At 44.3% G+C, this 24444-nt stretch overlaps 1 protein-coding gene across 1 annotated transcript in view; it reads right to left on the bottom strand.

The window, feature by feature from the left end:
* Positions 1-2403: 2403 nt before the first annotated feature.
* Positions 2404-24444, bottom strand: part of PCMTD2 (protein-L-isoaspartate (D-aspartate) O-methyltransferase domain containing 2) — a 31162-nt gene continuing 9121 nt past the window's right edge. The window contains exons 2-6 of the mRNA XM_039349112.1: positions 23967-24302; positions 14965-15067; positions 13576-13747; positions 11522-11645; positions 2404-5523 (exon numbers count right to left, since the gene is read on the bottom strand). Of these exons, the coding sequence (XP_039205046.1) occupies positions 5144-5523; positions 11522-11645; positions 13576-13747; positions 14965-15067; positions 23967-24273 (1086 nt within the window). The 5' untranslated portion in view covers positions 24274-24302 and the 3' untranslated portion in view covers positions 2404-5143. The remainder of the gene's footprint in view (positions 5524-11521; positions 11646-13575; positions 13748-14964; positions 15068-23966; positions 24303-24444) is intronic.

Here is a 24444-nt window from a genome sequence, read left to right as displayed (position 1 = left end):
TTCCAGTATCTGAGGGGCTGCCACAAAGAAGAGGGGGTCAGGTTGTTCACCAAAGCACCAGAGGGATGGATGAGAAAAAGTGATTGGAAACTGATCAAAGAGAGAAGCAACCTGGAATTAAGGAGAAACTTCCTAACAGTGAGGACAATCAACCAGTGGAACAGCTTGCCTCCAGAAATCGTGGGTGCTCCATCACTGGAGGTTTTAAAGAAGAGATTAGACATTCACCTGTCTGAGACGGTATACATTCTCCTGCTTGAGCTGGGGGCTGGACTAGAAGACCTCCAAGGTCCTTCCAGCTTCTATTCTATTCTATTCTATTCTATTCTATTCTATTCTATTCTATTCTATTCTGTTCTGTTCTGTTCTATTCTATTCTATTCTATTCTATTATTGTCTTTTCTTCTCTTCTATTCTTGTCTTCTTATTTCTCTTCTCTTCTTTTTTCTTTAGTCTAGTCTAGTCTAGTCTAGTCTAGTCTAGTCTAGTCTGTTTTTGCATTGACAACACATTTTTCTTCTACAAATGGGGATCACGTGACCCTGGGGACACTGCAACTGTCATAAATACGTACTGGTTGGCAAGTGTCTCAATTTTGATCCCGTGACCCTGGGAATGCTGCGACAAATGCTGCGTGAAAAATGGTCACAAGTCACTTTTTTCAGTGCTATTTTATTTTCGAACGGTCGCTAAACAAACGGTTGTTGAGGACTGCTCGCATGCTGTTTGTTTTCTGTTCCTGGACAAACTTTGCGGGTGGTGCTTATCAGCTCCAAGCATTTCCAGCATAGTCAGGAAGAGAGCGACATCTAGTGGCAACAATAGTTATTTTTGCTGATTTGCTCTTAAATGGTGGACTCAGGTAAGGAACAGAACAGAATAGAATATAGAATGAAAGAATAGAATAGAAAATAGAACAGAATAGAATAGAAAAGAGAATGAAAGAATAGAAGCTGGAAGGGCCCTTGGAGGTCTTCTAGTCCAGCCCCCTGCTCAAGCAGGAGAATTTATACCACTTCAGACAGGTGATTGTCTAGTTCCAGAGCTGAGAGGCAATTTATTGGCTCTTTATTGGCTACGAATTCAAAAGAATTACCTTATTCCAGGGATGCTCCAGGCATTCTGGCAATTCTATGGTGGTTACGTGTTCTTCAGTAAATTAGTCCTCACGTTACGACTGTTTAATGATTGTTCAACGTTACGACAGTGCTGAAAAAAGTGACTTACCAATGGTTCTTGCACTTATGACCACTGTAGTCCCCGGGGTCATACAAACACTATTTACGACCTTCCTCCAGAGGATGTCCAAGAAGCAAAGTCAATGGGGGATTCCCTTAACGATTGCATGTTTCATTTAACAACTGCAGTGACTTGGGTTTTTTTGCAGTGGCAAAAAAAGGATGCAAGGTTGGATGGAATACACATTGCTCAACACCACACCGGAAGTGGTGCCATCGAAAATCCCGCCAAATGTGAAGATGCCAAAGGAGTATGGCTAATGAAGTTCATGGAGCGTGGTTTGACCATCAATCCAGAAGTCTACTGTGAAACATTAGGAAAACTCAAGACAAGCCACCCATAACAAGCGTCCGGGCATGCTGGCTTCCGGTGTGGTGTTGGTTCACAATAATGCTTGCCTGCACACCACTAGACGCACCCAAGGACTTTTGAAGCAGTCCCGTTGGGATGTTTATGATCACCCCTCCCCATAGCCCAGATTTGGCACTGAGCGACTGCTACTAAGGAGTTTCAAACTTTATAAGACGTTATGACAAGTGCCTCAATTTGAATGGTAATTATGTCAAAAAGTAATGTAGTTGTTTTCTAATGTGTATAATAAAAGTTCTGTATCTGCAAGTGTCTGTCATTGATAACCAACCAGAGGTTTATTTCTGAATTCCCACATAGATATAATGATGGATGGAGGGATAGTAATGATGGATGGATGGACAGATTTAATATTTGCTTATTTGCTCTTGAAGGGTATATTAAATAAATATGTGTTGTGTTCTTTCTTTGACAGTAGGAGCTGTTTCAATTGGGAGCATTCTCTGAGCTTTAGAATAGAATAGAATAGAGCTGGAAGGGACCTTGGAGGTCTTCTAGTCCAGCCCCCTGCTCAAGCAGGAGAACCTATACCGTTTCAGATAGATGAATGTCCAGTCTCTTCGTAAAAATCTCCAGCGATGGAGCGCCCACGATTTCTGGTGGCAAGCTGTTCCACTGGCTGATTGTCCTCACTGTCAGGAAGTTTCTCCTTAATTCCAGGTTGCTTCTCTCTTCACCCTAACCTGGCCATCCACCACACTTACTTTGAAGGCCAATTCTGAAAGTTACTGTGAGAACAATGGGGGAAAAAAATGCACAGAACGTGTTCCCAGTATGAAGCACCAATACTACCGCTTAAGGTGGAACCATTTTTATTGACACAGACATGTATGTTGGTAAAAATCTGTATTTTTGAAACCACGTCTTTCCAACATTCTCCATGCTTCAGAAATAACTTTGCTTTTCCAATCTTAATCTCTAAGCTATTTACATCTTTAACTACTTTAGGAAAGCAAAACCTTTTGCAAAAAGGTACAGCTTGGCAATTCTATCTGAAGCTACCAAAAAAGGATGCTTATGGGAAGCTGGAAACAATAAACATCTGAGGGAATTGCGATACATTTTGCAAGAACAGATGTCACAGGCCTTGTTAGTTTGCTAGAACACACTGACTGGGTTAACCAGTGTGTGTGTGTGTGTGTGTATGCTGGTGTATAGGAATACCACACTGACAATTCTTCTTCTGTTACAATGTTAAAGCCTATGCTACTTCACAGTTATGCTGTCACCCAAACACACATTTTTCTACCTTCATATATCGATAAAAATAAGAAGTCACAATGGGTTGCAAATCTTTCACCCCAAATGAGAGCAAAAGGCTCCATAAGATCCTTGTGGGTTTTTTCCCCACACGCTGGAAAAAATGAATTCTAGATCGTTCTTAACGAAGGAGAAGATGAAGAAAAACTTCCACGCAGTAACTTTGACCATTCTTTCTTGAGACAACTCAAGAACAAATGGAAAGAATTAAAAGTTGATGAAAAGAACGCCTCTTTTGGGGCAGAGTTTATGAACGCTGAAAGAAGAAGATTAAACCCAAGTCTGCGAGAAGAACTTTGTAGATTCTTTGATAAACTGCTTTCTGGACCATGAAAACTCGAATCTGCTACAGGGAACACACCTACGATGTCAAACTTGATGGCCGTTCACCCAAAATGATAACAGCGTAAAAAGGCCCAACAGACCGACTCAGTGGAAGAAAAGGGACACAAGAGCATTTAACAATTAACAGCATCATTCAGAGCAGAGTGGAAGATATAGAAGGAATACAGCACACAACTGTACTATCGAGAACAGAGCTCTACAAATGATTGTTGTCGTTGACACAAAAGCTTCAGATGACACAACATGAAACGCAACACTGCACATGCAATGGCTAGGCTAGAGGTCTCCCTGATGGGAATTACAAAGCACGGGTTTAATTCAGCTTCTGGTAAGCCACAGGACTTTGCTGTTGTGCTGTGTGTTCAGGGTGAGAACAGCTGCTTGCTGGAGCTAAACACGGTTTTTGCCTGCTTGAAATCTGCATTGCAACCAGAAATAAAAGTCAGTCTCTGGTTCACTGTTTTCTAACTTAAGCAGCCAGGCCATGAATAATGAGAAGTTAAATGAAATTAAAACGTTCCACGGGAAATCCAAAAGGGACGGAAAACTATCGTTAAGCCCCCCGCCCCTTGGGGAATATCGGATGATACCCAATATTTCAGCTGGAGGGAAAAGAAAAAAATTTAAAAACCTTAATGAGAGTTACTGCTTCTGCTCACTCTAAATTCCAACCCAAGAATAATCTACTTTTCCGAATAAGGATCGATGGGTTACAGGACATTTTAAAAAGTCTTGTGCCATGTTTTCAAAGTAAGCTTCATCATTAGCCTCTACAGAAAAAGGTGAAGTGAGCCCATCGTTGAATTTTTATAGCCTTTCTGCTAAAGCGGAGGACCCTTGGGGGGGGGGGGTTTAAAAACACAAGAACCCACTAACCACTTGTCAGTTTTCTCCAGGCATTCCCTGTTTAGACAACAAATGGCCTGAATTCAAACAAGGTGCCCCATTTTCCCCTCCGTAACGTACTTGATTCAACCCCCGGATAACAGACCTTTGAAAAGGCCCAGTGGGTGTGAAGGAACTGTTATCCTTCTCCTACTCATCTCTTTCTTCATCACCTCAAATCCTTGTGGGGAATGATAAACCCAACCGATTTTCAGGCGAGCAAATTGAAAGGGCAGACTTTGTGCAGCTTAAGGTGTCATAATCCGACTGTTCCTGCTTAAGACACACACCTACACACAAACACATACACACCGCCTCTTTCTATCTCTTTTTAATCACACAGGGGGATCTCTTCTTGGATCTTCCCAGATCATCATCTCTGCAGATCATTTCCCCTTCCTGCAAAAGCTCTGCGTAAACCCTGGCTTTTTCAGCGAAGGCCCCGGCCTCCCAGCCCACTTGCCAATCAGATTTATTATTATTTTTTTTTTCCAGTGGACTGTTGTAGATAAGGAGGCTGAGCGGCTCAAATTCAACTCATTTTACGTTTTGCCGGCCCGATCCACACCTTTGGGTTCCTGCCAAGCTAATTTGCTTCCTGGAGGAGAGGAACAAACAAACGAGCAAACAAACAAACAAACGGTTGAGATATTCACAGGTATTTCAGCAAACGTGTGATTTTTTTTTTTCCTCTTATAGGGTTTTTTTTTTGTTTTTTTTACCAGCATGAAACCCTCACTTCCGTCAGACACGGGATCAGCTTGCCACACCCTTTTCCCCACCAAGGAAGTTTTGCTTAAGACAAAACTGGAGCGCACAAATCAAGGGGAAGGATCTGGGGGGGGGGGGGGTAAAAAAAAAAAGAAGAAGAAGAAGGGCTATCCCATTTTAAATTCCTGGCAGCCTGTGTCCCCCAGTTTAGCTCACCCCGCCGGTGGTTGTGTTAAAAGGCAAGCAAGTGGTGTTGTGTTTGTCAGCCCTCCTGAGTGTTTTATTGTCCTGCCTCCCTCCCTGGCCAACGCTCTCTCTCTCTCTCTCCAGGCTCCTATTTTTCTCTATAATAAAGCAGGTAATATTTCAACGGGTCGGGAAGAGGCAGGCTGAGAATCTTTTCCCTCAAGGTATTGGTAGGCGGTTCGGGCTTCAGTTCCGGAATAGAGTTCTCCACCTCTTCCCTGCAATCTTCCTCCAATTCCTCACAATTAGTATCCTCCAACGGGTTGGAGATCCGGCTTGCAAAGACCTCTTTGTCCAAGAAGACAATGGTTTCCATGCGGCGGTGCCGGACCCGGCGCCGTTTAAACCTCGGCGGGTTTCGGAGGCCGTTTCCGTTCTTGCTGGCTCTTTCTTGGTGGATCAGCTTTTTAATGGTGCCGCGGATGGCGATCCGAGCCAGGTCCTGCAGGCTGCGAACCACCACAGGGGCTGGAGAGAGGAAAGAGGAGAAGGAAACAGGTGGGGGGACCTGTGTTCGGAGCCAGGAGTTATACCTGGCTCAGGGTAGGGGAGACTAAACTGATGGGAGAGAATATTTGTGGCTCAGGATTGAACGGGTGGGTCCTGGGTGCTCTCTTGAGCTTGGTGGTTTTCTTGCCGATGTTTCATTGAGCCGAGGTGGCGCAGCAGTTAGAGTGCAGTACTGCAGGCCACTTTAGCTGACTGTGTTCAGCAGGTCAGCGGTTCAAATCTCACCGGCTCAAGTTGACTCAGCCTTCCATCCTTCCGGGGTAGGTAAAATGAGGACCCAGATTGTTGGGGGCAATGTAAATATATATATATACATTGCTTACTGGTGTACACCGCTTAGAGAGTGCTTGCACTTCAAGCGGTATATAAGTCTCATAAATAAATAAATAAATAAATAAGTTAACAGAATAACAGAGTTGGAAGAGAACTCATTGGGTCTGACCCCTCCTCAAGCAGGAGATCCTATACCTGTGGTGGCGAACCTATGCCACAGGTGGCACGCAGAGCCCTCTCTGTGGGCACGCGTGCCGTCGCCCCAGTCCTAGGCCTTCAGCTGGGTTTTATAAAACCTTTTCGCTTTAGGCCTCTGCCGTGTGCAAAAAAAAAAAAAAGGTTCAATCAATCAGTCAATTTCAACTTCTTGCAGGAAAAAAAAAAGATCTTGCAAAGTTGGAATTGATTGAAATTTTTAATCCCACCCAGTCTGCTGTTACCACCGCAGCCATGCCCACCCAATGGGCCACGCCCACCCAATGGGCCACACCTACCCGGCACCCAATGGGTGGCATTTTGGGCACTCGGTCTCTAAAAGATTCGCCATCACTGTCCTATACCATTCCTATACAGGAGTCATTCGATACAACACGGGTGAGAAATAAATTTCCGTAATAAATAAATCAAAATAAATTCCGGGCAAATAGACATCCAATCTCCTCTTAAAAGCCTCCAGGGATGGTGCACCCACAACTTCCGAAGGCAAGCCGTACCACTGATTGATTGTTCTCACTGTAACATTATCGGCACTAGAAGGAAGAGGGGGTGCTCTCTCTTTATATACAAATGAGTTGTGACAAGCCCAATCAAGGAGCTATCGAGAACATTCCCACCACTTGTACATATGCAGGGAACGAACTACCAAGCTCAGAGAGCACCAAGGACCTCACAATATTCCTCCTCCTCCTCCTCTGCAAACTCCACTCCCTTCTGGCACTGATGACGTTACCTAGTTGGGTCATGAAATGTCTGTAGGAAACCAACCAAGCTCCAGGAGCACCAAGGACTCAGCGGAAATTAAACCGATCAAAAAGGTACAGCAATCTGATCAAGGAGCTGGAGAAATCTACCGTATGCTGGGCAAGAGCAGAGAGCTGATTGGTCTCTACGTTGTCTTCCAACGCAAATTGGAACGAGATGAGATCCCCTGAGCAACCAGAATGGCCACATCAACAAGTTAATAATAATAATAATAATAATAATAGACTGAGATTCATGTCTAATTAATTATTATTATTGACTAAGGTCCACATCTACATAATAATGATAATGATAATGATAATGATGATGATGATGATAATAATAATAATAATAAAGTTGGAAGGGACCTTGGAGGTCATCTAGTCTAGGGCTTTTCAACCAGTGGTACGGGTACCACCTGTGGTATATTGGCACCTGGCATGTGGGACGCAACCATCCTAGAAAAGTGGTAGCGGGGCAGAGGAATGAGCTGAACCGGTGGCAGCACCACACAAGTCTGAGAGAGAGAGATGGCTGGAGCTGCAGGGCTCAGTGGAAGCACCAAGATCAATCAGTGCCGCTTTCCAGCTGATCGGCGCTTCTTCGGGGCTGTCAGGGCTCAGTGGAAGCACCAGGATCAGCGCCAGGTTCCAGCTGGAGCTCGGTGCTGATCCTGTCGCTTCTGCTGAGCCCTGAAGAAGCACCAATCAGCTGGAAAACAGCACTGATCCTGGTGCTTCTGGTGAGCCCAGAAGAAGTGCTAATCAGCTGGAATGTTGCAGCATCTCCAGGATCTTGTGATTTACATTCAGCTGCTTGGCAACTGATTCATATTTATGATGGTCACAGTGTCCCAGGGTCATGTGAAGTGACCAAAACCTGCTGCAACCACCCAGCAGACGGGGGGGGGGGAGAATAAAAACCAAACACCCCCCACCCCACTGTCAACAATGAAAACCTCGGACAGGAGGAAGAGTGCCGCCGGGTGGGCAGGCAGGTGTCTTGCTCGGCTGTGGCTTGGGGGGCACTTTTTTCAGTGCCATTGTAACTTCTAAGAGTCACTAAGCAAACTGTTGTAAGTCCAGGACTACCTGTACTTTATCACTTTTTTCATTTTTGGGGGGGGGGCGGGGTCATCAAGTTTTGCTAGGCAACTGGTGGTATTCAGATACTGCCATATCCTAAAAGTGGTACAATGGGTGAAAAGGTTGAAAAACCCCGATCTAGTCCAACCCCCTGCTCAGGCAGGAAACCCTATACCAGGGGTAGGCAACCTTGGCTCTTTTATGACTCGTGGACTTCAACTCCCAGAATTCCTGAGCCAGCATGGCTCAGCTTGGAAACTCTCCCTTTCCCCTCAGCACGGCTGGCTCAGGAATTCTGGGAGTTGAAGTCCACGAGTCATAAAAAAGCCAAGGTGGCCTACCCCAGATAAGTGACTGTCCGGGTCTCTCCTTAAAAACTTCCAGTGTTGGAGCGTTCACAACTTCTGGAGGCAGGTCGAGTTATTGTAGTATAATAACAGTTGTTACGTTAACCTTACCATCTTCCCTGGCTTCCTGCTGTCTGAAATTGGCACAGTCCCAAACAGGTAAATAGGTATCACTTCGGCGGGAAGGTAATAAGCGCTGGGCAAAGTCATACTGTCCACTTGATTGTGGAAGTGTCTTTGGACAGTGCCGGCTCCATGGCCTTGAAACGGAGATGAGCAGCGCCCCCTAGAGCAGTGGTTCTCAACCTTTTTAATGCCGCGACCCCAACCAGTCGTAAGTCGAGGACTAAACCGGTCATAAGTCGAGGACTAAACCAGTCGTAAGTCGAGGACTACCCAACTGGTCGTGAGTCGAGGACTTTCCCTGCCCAGGAGTGCCGCGCATGCGTGGTGCCGCCCCCTGCGCCGGCCGAGGCGTAGCTGGCAAGCGGCAGAGACGGAGCAGGCCGACCACCGGCTGGGCCACCAGCTGGCCCAGCCCAAGGGAGGTAAGGCACCCGGCGGAAAAGCGGAAAAAAATGGCGGACAGCCTTGCTTGGCGACCCCCGTGAAATAGTCGATCGACCCCAAATGGGGTCGCGACCCATAGGTTGAGAACCGCTGCCCTAGAGGCTGACAGAGTTAAAATCTGCAGGGACTCCTAATGTGTTTCAGACTATTGGCTTCCTTTTGTATCCCACTTGGCCAGCAGCATGTTAAGCAAATAGCCAAGGCGTTCCTTTCCATAGGCATTCCCTATTTGTGTGCTTGCTTACTCTCTTGTCGTCTCTTCCTTTCCGATAAGCAAACACTGATTCCCCCCTTGCTAATTATCCCACAAGAGAGGTGAGGCTTCCTAAGGGTGAGCGAATGGAGAAAAGAGGCTATAAGAAGATTTATACCTTTCTCCCAGCTCCCTCGTGTGTCAAGTTCGGGAACGTGAACCTTCCCCGCCATTAGGGCTGACTCGGCTGATGGGGCTTATATCCTCCTGACATTGCAAGCACTGACGGGCAATTTCGTGATAAACCCTTTTTAAAGATTTACTACGAGCCCAGGCTTCTCTCTTGGTGTTCTCCTTCTTTGGTAGACCTACTGGAAGTTCTACATCAAGTGTTGGACATGCAGATTGATGGAAAGCGGGGTTAAACTGGTTCATGCTTAGTCTGGTAAAGAATCTGAATCAAGCTCTATACCAGTGGTTCTCTACCTGTGGGTCGGGACCCCATTTGGGGTCAAATGACCATTTCACGGGGGTCGCCAAACAACGCAGTCCGGCCTTTTTTCCCCCTTTTCCTTAGCTGTGCTACTCCCTTTTATTCTATTGGCTTTTGAAAGCCAATAGAATAGACTCTCTTGAATAGAGTCTAATTCTATTGGCTTTCAAAAGCCAATAGGAATTGTCCAGGCTGTCTCTGCCCTGCTGAGCCCACCAAAAGTCCCATTCTGCAAACAGTGCTGCACCAGTTGAGTAGTCCTCAACTTATGACCGTTTGAGTAGTCCTCAACTTATGACTGGTTGGGGGTCGCGGCATTAAAAAGGTTGAGAACCACTGCTCTATACTGACTCTGAGTTAAAAGCGCCTTCTTTAAATCAAGTCAGATAGACAACTCGGTAGAAATGATTATAACAAAAAATATATTTCAACAGAAAGCTCAATTTGCATACATACTGTGTTGCTACTTCTGGAAATTACACCTGGCGCTTTTTACTCAGAGTCAGTATAGTAAATGAATGATGCTCTTTTCCATGCCATCTTTATAACGACTCAAGCTCATTGTGTGACCTTCCATGGCCCATGCTTCTTACAGACAAAGAGATTCCAGCCTGGCTTGTGTCCAGGAACTCCCAATGACCTTTTTAGACTCCTCCCACTGACCCATCAACATACCTAGCATTTAACCCAATAACTGCCAGATATTCTCACATACTGATACCTGCTCTCTAGTTAGGGTTACATTAGGCTATACCTTCCAGAATAAGCTCTCTCTTCATGGTGGGAGTTCCTGGGGGGGTGGAGGGGAGGAGGACCCATTGCCTGAGTGACATCTTAGCTGGGAGCTCCCCAACATTTGGACACCAGGGACCGGTTCCGTGGAGAGAGGTTTTTCCGCGGACCGAAAGGGGCGTGGTTTTGTGTGCTGCCTACATCTCGCGGATAAGGCTTTGCTTGTTTGTGGGGCCTGGCTGCTGGCATGCCGTGGCGCAGTACTGGTCCACGGACCGGGGTTGGGGACCCCCGTCTTAGCCTATTTTTGGGGGGCATGGTAAAAAGAGTGGAGACCCTGGTTCCAGGTGAGCTAAACAATCCTGCCCATTAGAGCAATGGAAAAAGTGGTACTTATTCATGTACTTGTTTAACACTGGAAGTTTTTAAGAAGAGACTGGACAGCCATCTGTCCGAAATGGTGTAGGGTTTCCTGCCCGAGCAGGGGGTTGGACTAGATGACCTCCAAGGTCCCTTCCAACTTTACTATTATTATTATTATAACCTGTCTTTATTATTTTTTATGAATAACTCAAGGCAGCAAACTTTCCTAATATTCCTCCTTCCTCCTGTTGTTCGCACAAGCCTGTGAGGTGGGTTAGGCTGAGAGAAAGTGGGCCAAGGTCACCCAGAGGGCTTTCATGCCTGCCACGGGACTAGAATTCAAAGTCTCCCGGTATCTAGCCCAAATCCCCCCAGCTGCCTTTCATGTCTAAGGCGGGATTAGAACTCAGAGTCTCCTGATGATTGGCCCAAAGACACCCAGCTGCCTTTTATGTCTAAGGGGGGGACTAGAACTCACAGTCTCCTAGTTTCTAGGCTTAAGCCAGCGATGGCGAACCTTTTAGAGACCGAGTGCCCAAACTGCAACCCAAAACCCACTTATGTATCGTTGGGTGCCGGGTGGGCGTGGCCCATTGGGTGGACGTGGCTGTGGTGATAACGGCAGACTGGGTGGGACTAAAAAGTTCAATCAATCAATTCCAACTTTGCGTGATTTTTTTTTCCCGCGAGAAGTTGAAATTGATTGAACCTTTTTTTTTTTGCACATAGTGGCGGAGGCCTAAAGCGAAAAGGTTTTATAAAACTCAACTGAAGGCGTAGGACTGGGGTGACGGCGCACGTGCCCACAGAGAGGGCTTTGCGTGCCACCTGTGGCACGCGTGCCATAAGTTCGCCACCGCGGGCTTAAGCACTAGACCCAATCTTCAAAATGGAACGAAAGGACAAATAAAGAGAGGCGGGGGAGACGTGGCTGACTTACGCAAATGAACCAGTCTTGACTTTCCTGAATCTGAATGATTGGGTTGGATTAGAGGCGCAAAGGAAACAGCCAAGATTTTCTTGGTCTCCCAGGCGGAAGGGCCTGTTCGAATAATCTTTGTCAGCTGCAGGGAAAGACAAAAGCAGAAGATGAAACATGTGCTACAGCAGAAATCACGGAACACCCCTCCCACCCCGCCCCTTCTCTGCTCCAGTTTCTTGCCCTCAAAGTGTACAAATACAAAACACACATTTAAAACATACTATATACAACATATGTACAGACCTACACCCTTACATATAAGTAACATAAATATTATTCGCTGTCCATCTTGAGTACATAACGGAAAGAGGGAGCTTTAAAGTTCACAAGGTTGATACTGTGTGTGTCAACACTGCAAATATTGTATATACTTGCTTTTGACAATATGCAGAATTGTCTGGCAAATATGGGGTTAATAAAGAGCAGAAGGGGCGTTGGGGGTAAAGCCCAGGGAAAGAAAGAGGAGGAAAACATTTGACCTTCACACTAATTGGATAGTGTGAGATATGAAGGCTAATTTAGGGAGGGAACATGCTGATAATTTAACTGCTCAGAGGAAGAGAACTTAGATCCTAGCATCCCTCCGTTGTGCCTATGCCGACATTTTGTAACAATAAAAAACTTTTAGGAAAATCAATGCCTGGAAGTTCTTTGGAATGTTTCATTAGCCGGAACCACAACAGTGTGGAGCGAAACTGTGACTCGATCGAGATGTTCTGCCTTCGATACCACGAAGCCCCCTCCTCCCAAAAGGTAACAAGGAAAACAGGTTGTGGAGAGGGTGTGTAGTGTCTGTCCCAGACAATCTTACGGACCCTGCTCAAGCATCACTTATGTACCATGTCCTGGATGGAAGGGAGGGAACTCCAATGATCTTTTCGGCCGTCCTCACCACTCTCAGCACCGCCTTCCTGTCCGAAGCAGGGATGCTTCCAAACCAGATTGTGATGCTGTATGACAGGATGCTCTCGATCGTCCCTCCATAGAAAGTGGTAAGGACAGGAGAAGGAAGATGTGCTTTTCTCATGCGACGCAGAAAATGCAGGCACATTTTCTTTATAATTGAATGCCTAATCTACACTTAAAACTGAACCGGATCCCACAAAGAATGAAAGATGATGGAAAGGCACATATCTGCTGATCAACCTGAAAATAGTAATTTGGCCACAGAGGTCAAAGAGTGGGTACAAAATTCTATTACACAAACCTGAGATGTGTTTAATTTTGTTGGATCCTTGCCTTAAAACAAATGCAACTTCCAATTCAATATTTCAACCCGAAATCCTCTTAAGCAAAATATTCTGCAGAAAGTGGGAAGGACGGGGGGAAGGAAGATGTGCTTTTCTCACGCAACAGTTTACTGACCGTTCAAAGTTAAAACAGCACTGAAAAAAGCAACATGGCCACTTACGACCATCGCAGCATCCCCAGAGTTACATAATCAAAATTCGGGCACTTGGCAACCATCTTGTATTTGCAGCATCCCAGGATCACCATTTACAACCTTCTCAGCTGGCTTCGGACAAGCAAGTCAGTGGAGAAGCCAGAGTCACTTAACAACGGCTTGGCTTAACAACGGCAATCCTGGTTCCAAGTCGAGGACTACCTATACGGCACTATACAATTTATACTGTACCTCAGGGGGCCCCAACCCCAGGTCTGTGGACCAGCACTGGTCCGCAGCATACCAGCAACCGGGCTGCACAAACAAGCAAAGCCCCATCCATGCGATGCAGACAGCAGACAAAAACACGCACCCCCTCCGGTCCGCAGAAAAACCTCTCTCTCTCTCTCTCTCTCTCTCTCTCTCTCTCTCTCTCTCTCTCTCTCTCTCCCTCCCTCCCTCTCCCAGTTGGTTTGCTCCTTTTCCGGATCTCCTGCTCTGCTGCCCCCCAGCCATCTCAGATCTATTTGACGTCCCTTTCCTTTGTTTCTTAGCAGGCAACTCTTTACGGGATGTATAGAACCCAAACAGTGTCGGACACTAACGCCGCCCATCCCCACCGGCCAACCTTTTCCTCCAGGGGCATGACGAGAATCCCACCGACTTTCAGCAAGTTCTTCATGTAATCTTCGTGCTCCTTCTGGACACCGGCTCCACAGTAGACGCGGTCGTATTGAGAGGAGTCTGGAGAGATTTCTAAGCAGTTTCCAGAGACAAAGGAAGGCTCACAGAATTCAAACCTCAGAAAGAAAGAAGGAAGGAAGGTGGGTTGTGAATGAGACTTCAACGCGGCAGGAGAATTCAACAGGGAGAGCAGTTTATTTTCGTTCAGATTTTTTTTTTACCCCACCTGTTGTAACTCAAGTCGGCGAACAGACTTAATACTCCTTTCTTCTCCTGTGTTTCACCAACAACAACCCTGTGAGGTGAGGCAAGCTCAGAGAGAGGAGCTGGCCCACAGTCATCCAGCTGGCTTTTCGTGCCTAAGGTGGGACTAGAACTCATACTCGCCTAGTCATCAGCCCAAGGTTACCCAGTCAGCTTTCATGCCTAAGACGGGACTAGAACTCCCAGTCTCCTGGTGAGTGGCTCAAGGTCACCCGCCTGGCTTTCATGCCTAGAACTCACACTCTCCTAGTGATTGGCCCATAGTTATCCAGCCAGCATTCATGCCTAAGGCGGGACTAGAACTCACAGTCTCCTGGTTTCTAGCGTGATGGCTTAACGACTGTATCAAACTGGTTCATTTGCAACATACATAGGGTTAGAATATGGGCTGGTAAGGTACAACCCTTCAGATAGTTTGGATAGTAACTCACCCAGCCCTGCCCTGGACTGTCCTTGAAAGCCGCAAGACTACCCATAACCTGCAGTGCTCATCTATCATTTACCTCTTTACGGTGCTATTATTTCCAGAACTGTTATAATTGGCCCTCTCCAAAAGACCTTGGCCAGCTTATAACATCCCATATATAATAACCGCAGCTTATAACATCCCATATATAATAACCGTAGCTTATAACATCCCATTATTATATATAATAATATATATTATAATAACATCCCATTATTTTATATAATAATATATATTATAATAACATCCCATTATTTTATATATATAATAATCACCCAGACAAAAACAGCCATAACAGTAAAAAAGGGAAAAATAAACTTAAACATACCATTAAACCCAAGCCTGGGAGCAAAGCCAGATCTTAATCTTTCAGAACCCAAAGAATGTGTGTGTGTGTGTGTGTGTGTGTGTGTGTGTGTGTGTGTGTGTGTATGGGGTTTGCTTAGTTGGGTTGCTGAACAAGTGGCTGCTGAATGAGGACCACTTGTATTTTGTCTTGGATTCACTTTCTTCTAGAACTAGGAATTACCATCTGAAGAGTAGGACTTTTTTTGTTTTTTGAAAATCCGCTTTGATGCAAACTAAAGGACCCTCTCATCTTACTTGTCAAAGCTGTCACTTGTTCTGATGAAGAAGTCCAGTTTCTGCTTGGCGTATTCTATAACGTCAGCGTGAAGCTCTACGCCATGGTTTATTCCAAAGGGACCTGGATGTGTAAAGAGTGCAAAGAGACAGTTATAAAAGGCAGGAAAAACACAGGTCAACGAGTTCCCTCCAGCTTGAAAAACAAACTAAGAAAGAGTTATTGCAACTCACTGGCTTATAACGGGCAGGTACTCATTAAAAGGTGCATGGAAACCAATTTTTTAGTTTTACCAACAAGTAGAATTGAACTGTAGTGTGGATAAAAAACGTACAGGTAAGTCATCTATGGCGAGTCTCAATCCTTCAGGTCATAGTTGTCCCAAAAGGTAACTGCTTTTTTTCTCGCTGGCTGAGGAATTCTGGGAGTTGAAGTCCACAAGTCTTAAAGTTGCCAAGTTTGAAGACCCCTGCTGTGGCGTTGCTGCAACGGTTGTAAGCACGAGGACTAGTTCCAAGTCATTTTTTTCCCCAGTGCCATTGTAACTTCAAAGAGTTGTTAAACAAATGGTTACACGTTGAGGACTGCCTGTGTAGAGCAACTAAAAGGATGCAGAAAAATGCTTTGCCTTTCACTGTGAAAACCAATCAAGCAGTGAAGAAATGGAAGAAGACGACATATGGGGGGGGGAGGGAAATAGATGCAGGAGATATAATTTTGATTTTTAAAGGAACTATTTATAGCATCTGAGTTTCAGGCCTTTTGGGTGCACAGGCAATTCTCAACTTGCAGTCCGAGTTTAGTGACCGTTCATTTAGCGGCCATTCAAAGTTACAACAGCCCTGAGAAAAGCGATGTTGAGAGAAAAATCCTCATCAGGGTCCAGTCCAAGCTGGGAATAAACAACATGGAGACTGCTTTAGAAAGAAGGTTGCAGTTTATTGAAGAGGAGAGCCAGACAGGAAGACGGCTCTGGGGAAAAACTGACCACATGTAATAGGGAGTAGTGGGTTTTTATACCTTCTTGGGCTTTTGTCTGGAGTTGTTCCTGTGGCATGAACTTTGACCCACGGTCATATGATCAAAATTCAGACACTTGGCAACTGGCTCATAGTTATGATGGCTGCAGTGTTCCGGGGTCACGTGATCCGCTTTTTACGACTTTCTGACAAGCGAAGTTCCTGAGGAAGCCGGATTCACTTAACATTTTATTAACTTAACAACGGCAGTGATTCACTTAACAACCGCGGCAGGAGATGTTGTAAAATGGGGCAACATTCACTTAACAAATGTTTCCCTTAGCAACGGAGATCTGAGGCTCAATTGCGATTGTAAGTTGAGGACTTACCCATATTCACCTTATTTTCAGTTTCCTAGAATATTTATAAAGGTCCTTAATGTTCTTCTAGATAGAAACTGTTCTTTTAAAGTACCATTTGCGGATGTGATGTTATACACAAGAGGTAGCAAAAAATGGCTTTTAATTGTTGGACTTTTAGAAGCGGCTTTTCTTTATTATTATTTTTTTCTCCCTTTGCTAACCCTGAACAGAGAGACTGAAACTTGTTGGCTCTCGTGGTGCAGTACAGACAACATTCTTAGGTTTCGAATTTGCTATTCTTTCCCAAACCTTTGTAACAACCTCTGCAGATGTCTGTGGGAAGGGAGGATCCACACCGGCTGTGCTGTGCTGACGTACAAAATAGGGCAAAACAACAATTAAGGACTCAGCCGAGGAATTACTGCAATTTTTCTCCCCAGAAGGTATCAAATTAGGAGACTCAATCTAACAACCCCAAATCCAACTCGTTAACTTTTCGGAACCTACTAAACTAGGATAACATCTTGAATCTACAGAATGAATGTCTGTTAAGATGTTTCAGGGAAATTAAACGAGACAGCCAGGCACCTAACTAACACAATGGCTGTGATTCCCTCCTTTCCATAATAAGCGAAGAAAATGCTGTACTTATGCAACATGGAAAAACTTGTTTTAGCCTAGCTTGGCCCTAGCCTGTGGAAGGAACTTAAAACCATAAAAAGCATACATGCATATAACATGCATTTATATTCTAATAATAATAATAATCATCATCATCATTAACTACATGGCCAATACATTAAAAAAATAGCTGGGAAAGCAGATAATAACAAGACTTGGCAATGGCTAAGAGCAGGAAAATTGAAGAAAGAGACAGAGGGACTAATTCTGGCTGCACAAGACCAAGCCTTAAGGACAAATGCATATAAAGTCAAAATTGAGAAGACAGCAACAGACAGTAAGTGCCGCCTATGCAAAGAAGCTGAAGAAACAGTGGACCACCTGGTAAGCTGTTGCAAGAAGATTGCACAGACTGACTACAAGCAGCGGCATGACAAAGTAGCAACAATGGTGCATTGGAAGATCTGCAAAAAATATCATTTGCCTGTAAGCAAAAACTGGTGGGATCATAAAATAGAGAAAGTCATAGAAAATGATAAAATTAAACTGCTCTGGGACTTCAGAATTCAAACAGATAAGCACCTGCAACATAACACCCCAGACTTAACAATTGTCGATAAGAAAGACAAAAAAGTCTGGATAGTGGACGTGGCAGTGCCTGGAGACAGCAGAATAGAAGAGAAAGAACTGGAGAAGATAACAAGATACAAAGACCTACAAATAGAAATAGAAAGAATGTGGCAAAAGCAAGCAAGGGTAGTACCAATAGTCATAGGCTCCTTGGGTGCAATCCCAAAACAACTGGAGCACCACTTGAACACCATTGGCATTGACAAATTCGCTATTAGTCAATTGCCAAAGGCGGCCTTACTAGGAAATGCTTCCATCCTGCGACGATATCTGTAATACCATCAAACATCCACATCTGCCTATCCCAGGTCCTTGGTAAGGACTCGATAGGTAGACAAAATGCCAAATCCAGTCTGAACATCTGGCTGACTGTGCAATGATCCATAATAATCAATAATCAATAATAATAATAATACAGTTGGAAGGGACCTTGGAGGTCATCTAGTCCAGCCCCTTGCTCAAACAGGAAACCCTATACCATTTCAGACAAATGGCTGTCCAGTCTCTTCTTAAAAACTTCCAATGTTGGAGCATTCACAGTTCTGGAGGTAGGTTGTTCCACTGGTTAATTATTCCCACTGTCAGAAAATTTCTCCTTAATTCTAGGTTGCTTCTTTCCTTGGTTAGTTTCCATCCATTGCTTCTTGTGCTGCCTTCAGGCGCTTTGGAGAATAGCTTGACTCCCTCTTCTTTGGGGCAGCCCCTCAAAGACTGCTATCATGTCCCCCCTCGTCCTTCTCTTCATTAAACTGTGTATCTGGATTCTGCAAGGGCCAGAAGAGGATTTTCTCCTTCTCAAGAACTAAGCTTTGAAATAAAACTTCGGGTTCCCCTCTGGACCAGCTCTGAGTGGTTTTGGAATTAATGGTGATAATGCAAACCCAACACTGCAATAACAATGGAGGAGGAGGAGGAGGAGGAGGAGGGGAGGGGAAGGGTCTCCTGCTTGACTAAGGAGCTGGATTAGATGACCTCCAAGGTCCCTTCCAAATCTGTTATTCTTTGATTCTGTAAGGCTCTCCTGCTTCAGCAGGGGGTTGGATTAGATGACCTCCAAGGTCCCTTCCAACTGTTATTCTTTGATTCTGTAAGGCTCTCCTGCTTGAGCAGTGGGTTGGATTAGATCAGGGGTGTCAAACTCAATTTCATTGAGGGTGGCATCAGCATTGCGGTTGCCCTGGGGGGGGGTGATGCGGCCTATTGGGTGGGCGTGGATGGAGTGGGTGTGGCCTACTGGGTGGGCATGGCCAGCTCTACATCGTTCGCGTCAAGGGTGCCTGTGGGGGCCTGGGCAGGAGTGGGGCAGATCTGAGGGTGTCTGGCAGAAGGGGGAGGGACCGGGGCAAGTGCCAAGGCATGGTCCATTTCTTCATTCCTCACAAAGGGTGACACCTCCTCCAGCATGCAACCAGGGACGAGGCCAACACGGCAGGGGCTGGTTCCTCGCTGTTTCCAGACGGCCTTGTGGAGCTAAGACTGAATGAGTTTCAGCATAGATGGCCACCACAAAATTATACATTGGCTCCCGGCCGGCCTGGGCCAGGGCCAAGGCAGCGGGGGCCGTTCCCTCACTGTTTCCCGGATGGCTTCACGGGCCACATGAAACCATTTTGTGGGCCACATTCAGCCCCCGGGCCTTGTGTTTGACATGTCTGGATTAGATGACCTCCAAGGTCCCTTCCAACTCTTGTCATCCCACCATTCCGTGAATAACATTTAAAGAAGTGTGACACAGTTGACACGGCTGAACCAAGCTGCAAGGTTCTCATAGAGCCTCATTAAAAAATAAGCAATTTTAAAACCAAGAAATAGACCAACAAACACTTTAGTAGCAAAGGACTCCAATCGAAGCCAGCTAGGAAATATTCTCTATCTAATACAGGAGTCCTCAACCTTGGCAACTTTAAGACTTGTGGACTTCAACTCCCAGAATTCCTCAGCCAGCAAAGCTGGCTGAGGAATTCTGGGAGTTGAAGTCCACAAGTCTTAAAGTTGCCAAAGTTGACTCCTGGTCTAATAGTATTTTTGGGATCTAAAGCCCATTCAAACTGGGGGGAAAGAGAAGGTCCTGCAGCCTTTCCCAGCTCCTCAGAGGACCAGGGCTTTTGAGAACCATAAAATACTTTTACAGTGAGTTTACAGAGCTATAAAATACAGGGTGCTAACAGCTCGCCTGCAGGATACTAATCCGACATAGCCGCTGAGCCCTCATTTTGTTTCAAAGTGGGTGGAAGGTCACAGAGCGACTGGTGTACATGCTGGAAAAATCCCTGGTTTAAACTGACAACTGAAACTTGACAGAGTTAATGCGACATTGCACAAGAATAACAGAGACAGAAGAACTGCAACTGCCCCCCACAGCCTCCCTCTTCCTCGTTTGACTCGACAGAAAATCTCCTTGGGTGGAAAAAAAACCAACCCTCTTGTTTTGTGGAAATAAGCAAGAATACTTGCCTCCTGCCCTCAATATTAAAGGTAGTCCTCAGCTTACAACCACAATCGAACCCCAAACTTATGTTGCTAAGTGAAAACGGTTGTTAAGTGAGTTTTGCCCCATTTTGTGTGTTGTTTTTTTTAGAAAATTTGATTGATTTTTTAGTTTTACATTTAAATATTTGAAAAGCAACATGGCGGCTGAGTTGGTCCATAATTCAATAACATACAAATATCCTTAGTACAGATCACAAACTACTATGTTAAATATTTCCTCTCTTTCCTCTCTTGGTATTTACCATCTCACCTTTAAATTAATACAATTCTTCTTATGTCGATTTAATACAAATAGATTTCTTACATTTATAGTAATAATAATAATAGTAGTAGTAAAGTTGGAAGGGACCTTGGAGGTCATCTAGTCCAACCCCCTGCTCAGGCAGGAAACCCTACACCATTTCGGACAAATGGCTGTCCAGTCTCTTCTTAAAACTTCCAGTGTTGGAGCATTTACTGCTTCTGGAGGCAGGCTGTTCCACTGATTAATTGTTCTCACTGTCAGGAAGTTTCTCCTTAGTTCTAGGTTGCTTCTCTCCTTGATTAGTTTTCACCCGTTGCTTCTTGTCCTGCCTTCAGGTGCTTTGGAAAATAGCTTAATTCCCTCTTCTTTATGGCAGCCCCTGAGATATTGGAATACTGTTATCATGTTCCCCCCTTGTCCTTCTCTTCGTTAAACTAGACATACCCAATTCTCGCAACCGTTCCTTATATGTTTTAGCCTCCAGTCCCCTAATCATCTTTGTTGCTCTTCTCTGTACTCTTTCTAGAGTATCAACATCTTTTTTACATCGTGGTGACCAAAACTGGATGCAGTATTCCCAGTGTGGCCTTACCAAGGCATTGAAGAGTGGTATTAATACTTCACGTGATCTTGATTCTATCCCTCTGTTAATGCAGCCTAGCACTGTGTTGGCCTTTTTGGCAGCTGCAGCACACTGCTGGCTCATATTTAGGTGATTGTCTACTAGGACTCCGAGGTCCCTCTCACAGTTACTACTATTGAGCATGGTGCCACCTATGCTGTACTTGTGCATTTGTTTTTCTTGCCTAAATGTAGAACCTTGCTTTTTTCACCATTGAATTTCATTTTGTTAGTTAGTGCCCAGTGTTCAAGTCTGTCCAGATCCTTCTGTATCTTAAGCCTGTCTTCTGGAGTGTTGGCTATTCCTGCCAGCTTGGTGTCGTCTGCAAATTTGATGAGTTCCCCATCTATCCCCTCGTCCAAATCGTTGATAAAGATGTTGAAGAGCACTGGGCCTAGAACAGAGCCCTGGGGCACCCCACTACACACTTCCCTCCATATAGATGCAGTTCCATTGAGGACCACTCGCTGAGTACGGCCGGTCAGCCAGCTACGGATCCATCTGGTGGTGGTTCTGTCTACCCCACATTTTTCTATCTTGTCAAGTAGTAGGTTGTGATCTACTTTATCAAATGCCTTACTGAAGTCCAAGTAAATTATGTATTTATCAATCATTTTTAGTTTACACATATCCTAGTTATTTTAACTTTCAATCTTTTTAGACAATCGGTGCCCTGGTAGGTTTTCCCCAATTTTTAGTTTGCCATTAATATTTAAATTTAACGTTTGATATTTATAATTCCCAATTTTTTAAATAACCCCCAATTCCCTTTATCACAATCCATCACAGGATCTCATGTTGCATCAGCTAATTAATAATGCAATATAATATTCTTATTTTCTAGTAATTTCCAAATATCTTAAATTTAATAAGCAAAATTTCTCTTATTTCAACATTTAATGCTTCCTCTCTTTTTGCCCCGTTTTACGACCTTTCTTGCTATATTTGTTAAGTGAATCACTGCAGTTGTTAAGTTAGGCACACAGTTGTTAAGGGAATCGGGCTTCCCCATTGACTTTGCTTGTCAGGAGGTCACAAAAGGGGAGCACATGACTCCCGGGACACCGCATCTGTCATAAATATGATCATGTGACCGCGGGGATGCTGCAATGGTCCTAAATGCAAAAAATGGTCCTAAGTCACTTTTTATAATAACTCTGAATGGTCACTCAAAGAACTGTTGTAAGTTGAGAACTACCCGAATTAACGTACAGAAAAAAAGGATATTAGTGGCGGTGCAGTGCTCAGAAGACAGTCTGACTCTGCCGACTGCCAGCGGTTCGATCCTGACCGGCTCAAGGTTGAGTCAGCCTTCCATCCTTCCGAGGTCGGTAAAATAAGGACCCAGATTGTTGGGGGGCAATATGCTGAGCCTGTAAACCGCTCAGAGAAGGCTGTAAAAAGCGCTGTGAAGCAGTATATAAGTCTAAGTGCTATTGCTATTAAGAGCTGTGGTAGTGCAGTGGTTAGAATGCAGCACTGCAGGCTGACTGCCGACTGCCAGCAGTTCGATTCTGACCGGCTCAAGGTTGACTCAGCTTTCTATCCTTCCGAGGTTCATAAAATGAGGACCCCAGATTGTTGGAGGCAATAGGCGGTCTCTATAAAACTGCTTAGAGAGGGCTGTAAAGCACCGTGAAGTGGTATATAAGTCTAAATCAGGGGTGCCAAACTTGCTGTGTCACATGACGTGTCGCAACTTTTTCCCTCCTTGCCAGAGCTTGGGTGTGTGCGGCTTCCATGTGACGCATCTGGCCCGCAGGCCGGCAGTTTGACGCCCCTGGTCTAAACCTTTATTGGCATTTTTTACTGTGAGCACAACGGCCCACATTAAAAATGAAATTTAGTTGCTTGCTCTCAAAGTGTACACATACATAACACACATTTAAAACATACTATATACAACATATGTATAGACCTACACCCTTACATATAAGTAAGTAACAGTTTAGCCCCAGAAATTATGGGCACTCCATCTCTGGAAGTTTTTAAAAAGAGACTGGACAATCACCTGTCTGAGATGGTATAGGTTCTCCTGCTTGGGCAGGGGGCTGGACTAGAAGACCTCCAAGGCCCTATTCTATTCTATTCTATTCTATTCTACTCTACTCTACTCTATTCTATACTCTACTCTACAATCTGTTTATTCTATTCTACAATCTGTTCTGTTCTATTCTATTCTATATTCTCATCACCATCATATATTTTATTTTATTCTACTCTACAATCTGTTTATTCTATTTTACAATCTGTTTATTCTATTTTACAATCTGTTTATTCTATTCTATTGTATTCTATTCTATTGTATTCTATTGTATTCTATATTCTCATCACCATCCTCATATATTCTATTCTATTCTATTCTATTCTATTCTATTCTACTCTACTCTACAATCTGTTTATTCCATTCTACAATCTATTTTGTTCTATTCTATTCTATTCTATTCTACTCTACAATCTGTTTATTCTATTCTACAATCTGTTCTGTTCTGTTCTATTCTATTCCTATTCTATATTCTCATCACCATCCTCATATATTTTATTCCATTCTACTTTACAATCTGTTTATTCTATTTTACAATCTGTTTATCCTATTCTACAATCTGTTTTGTTCTATTCTATTCTATTCTATTGTATTCTATTCTATATTCTCATCACCATCCTCATATATTCTATTCTGTTCTATTCTATTCTATTCTATTCTTATTCTACAATCTTTCTATTCTATTCTATTCTATTCTATTCTATTCTATTCTATTCTATTCTATTCTTATTCTACAATCTTTCTATTCTATTCTATTCTATTCTACTCTACTCTACTCTACTCTATTTTGTTTTAAGATAAGATAACCTTTATTATCATTTTTTTACTGTGGGCACAACGGCACACATCAAAAACGAAATTTAGTTGCCCGCTCCCATAGTGAAACACATACATGACACAAACCTACAACATACTATGTACAACATATGTATAGACCCACAGCCCTACATATACATAGCAAATAAATATTAAATACTGTCCATCTTTGCATTCATGAGTCAAGAAGCAGGGTTTGCGGGGGAAATTTGGCAAAAATGCACAACATCTTACCCAAGATGAGTCCGACCATGGAGCTCAGGTAACCGGTGCCGCTACCTAGGTTCAAGAAGGAAAGTCCGGGATGAAGATCCAAGGCTTCCATGACTTCGGAGTAAATGCAGGGGGCAGACAGATGGATGTTCCCATGTTTCCAGGCCAAATCTTTGTAGGCATTCTCCTTGAATTCCTCCAGGTAATAGTCGGCCCTGTCAACAGCCCTGAAGGCCTGTTCCACCAGCTCCGACCGAATGTACTGAGCCTCCTTCAGGTGATCGATTAACTCGTCATTGTCTTCTCCGGCGCTCACTGCCCCTCCCATGGTCCTCACAAGGGTTCAAAAAGTCACCTCTGGATTACAGAAGGAACAGAAAAAGCATTATTGGCCACCATTCAGAGAAAGAGTTGAGGAGAGATTCCTGGGCATATACAGTCAGTCCCCGACTTACAACAGTTCATTTAGTGACCGTTTGTTATCAAATCAGTAGGGAAA

The sequence above is a fragment of the Crotalus tigris genome, unplaced genomic scaffold (assembly GCF_016545835.1).
Source record: "Crotalus tigris isolate CLP2741 ecotype Arizona unplaced genomic scaffold, ASM1654583v1 scf7180000017536.10889498, whole genome shotgun sequence".
Classification (NCBI taxonomy): Eukaryota; Metazoa; Chordata; class Lepidosauria; order Squamata; family Viperidae; genus Crotalus; species Crotalus tigris.
The sequence above is the reverse complement of the archived record's forward strand: the minus strand, read 5'-3'. Positions and strand labels throughout refer to the sequence as shown.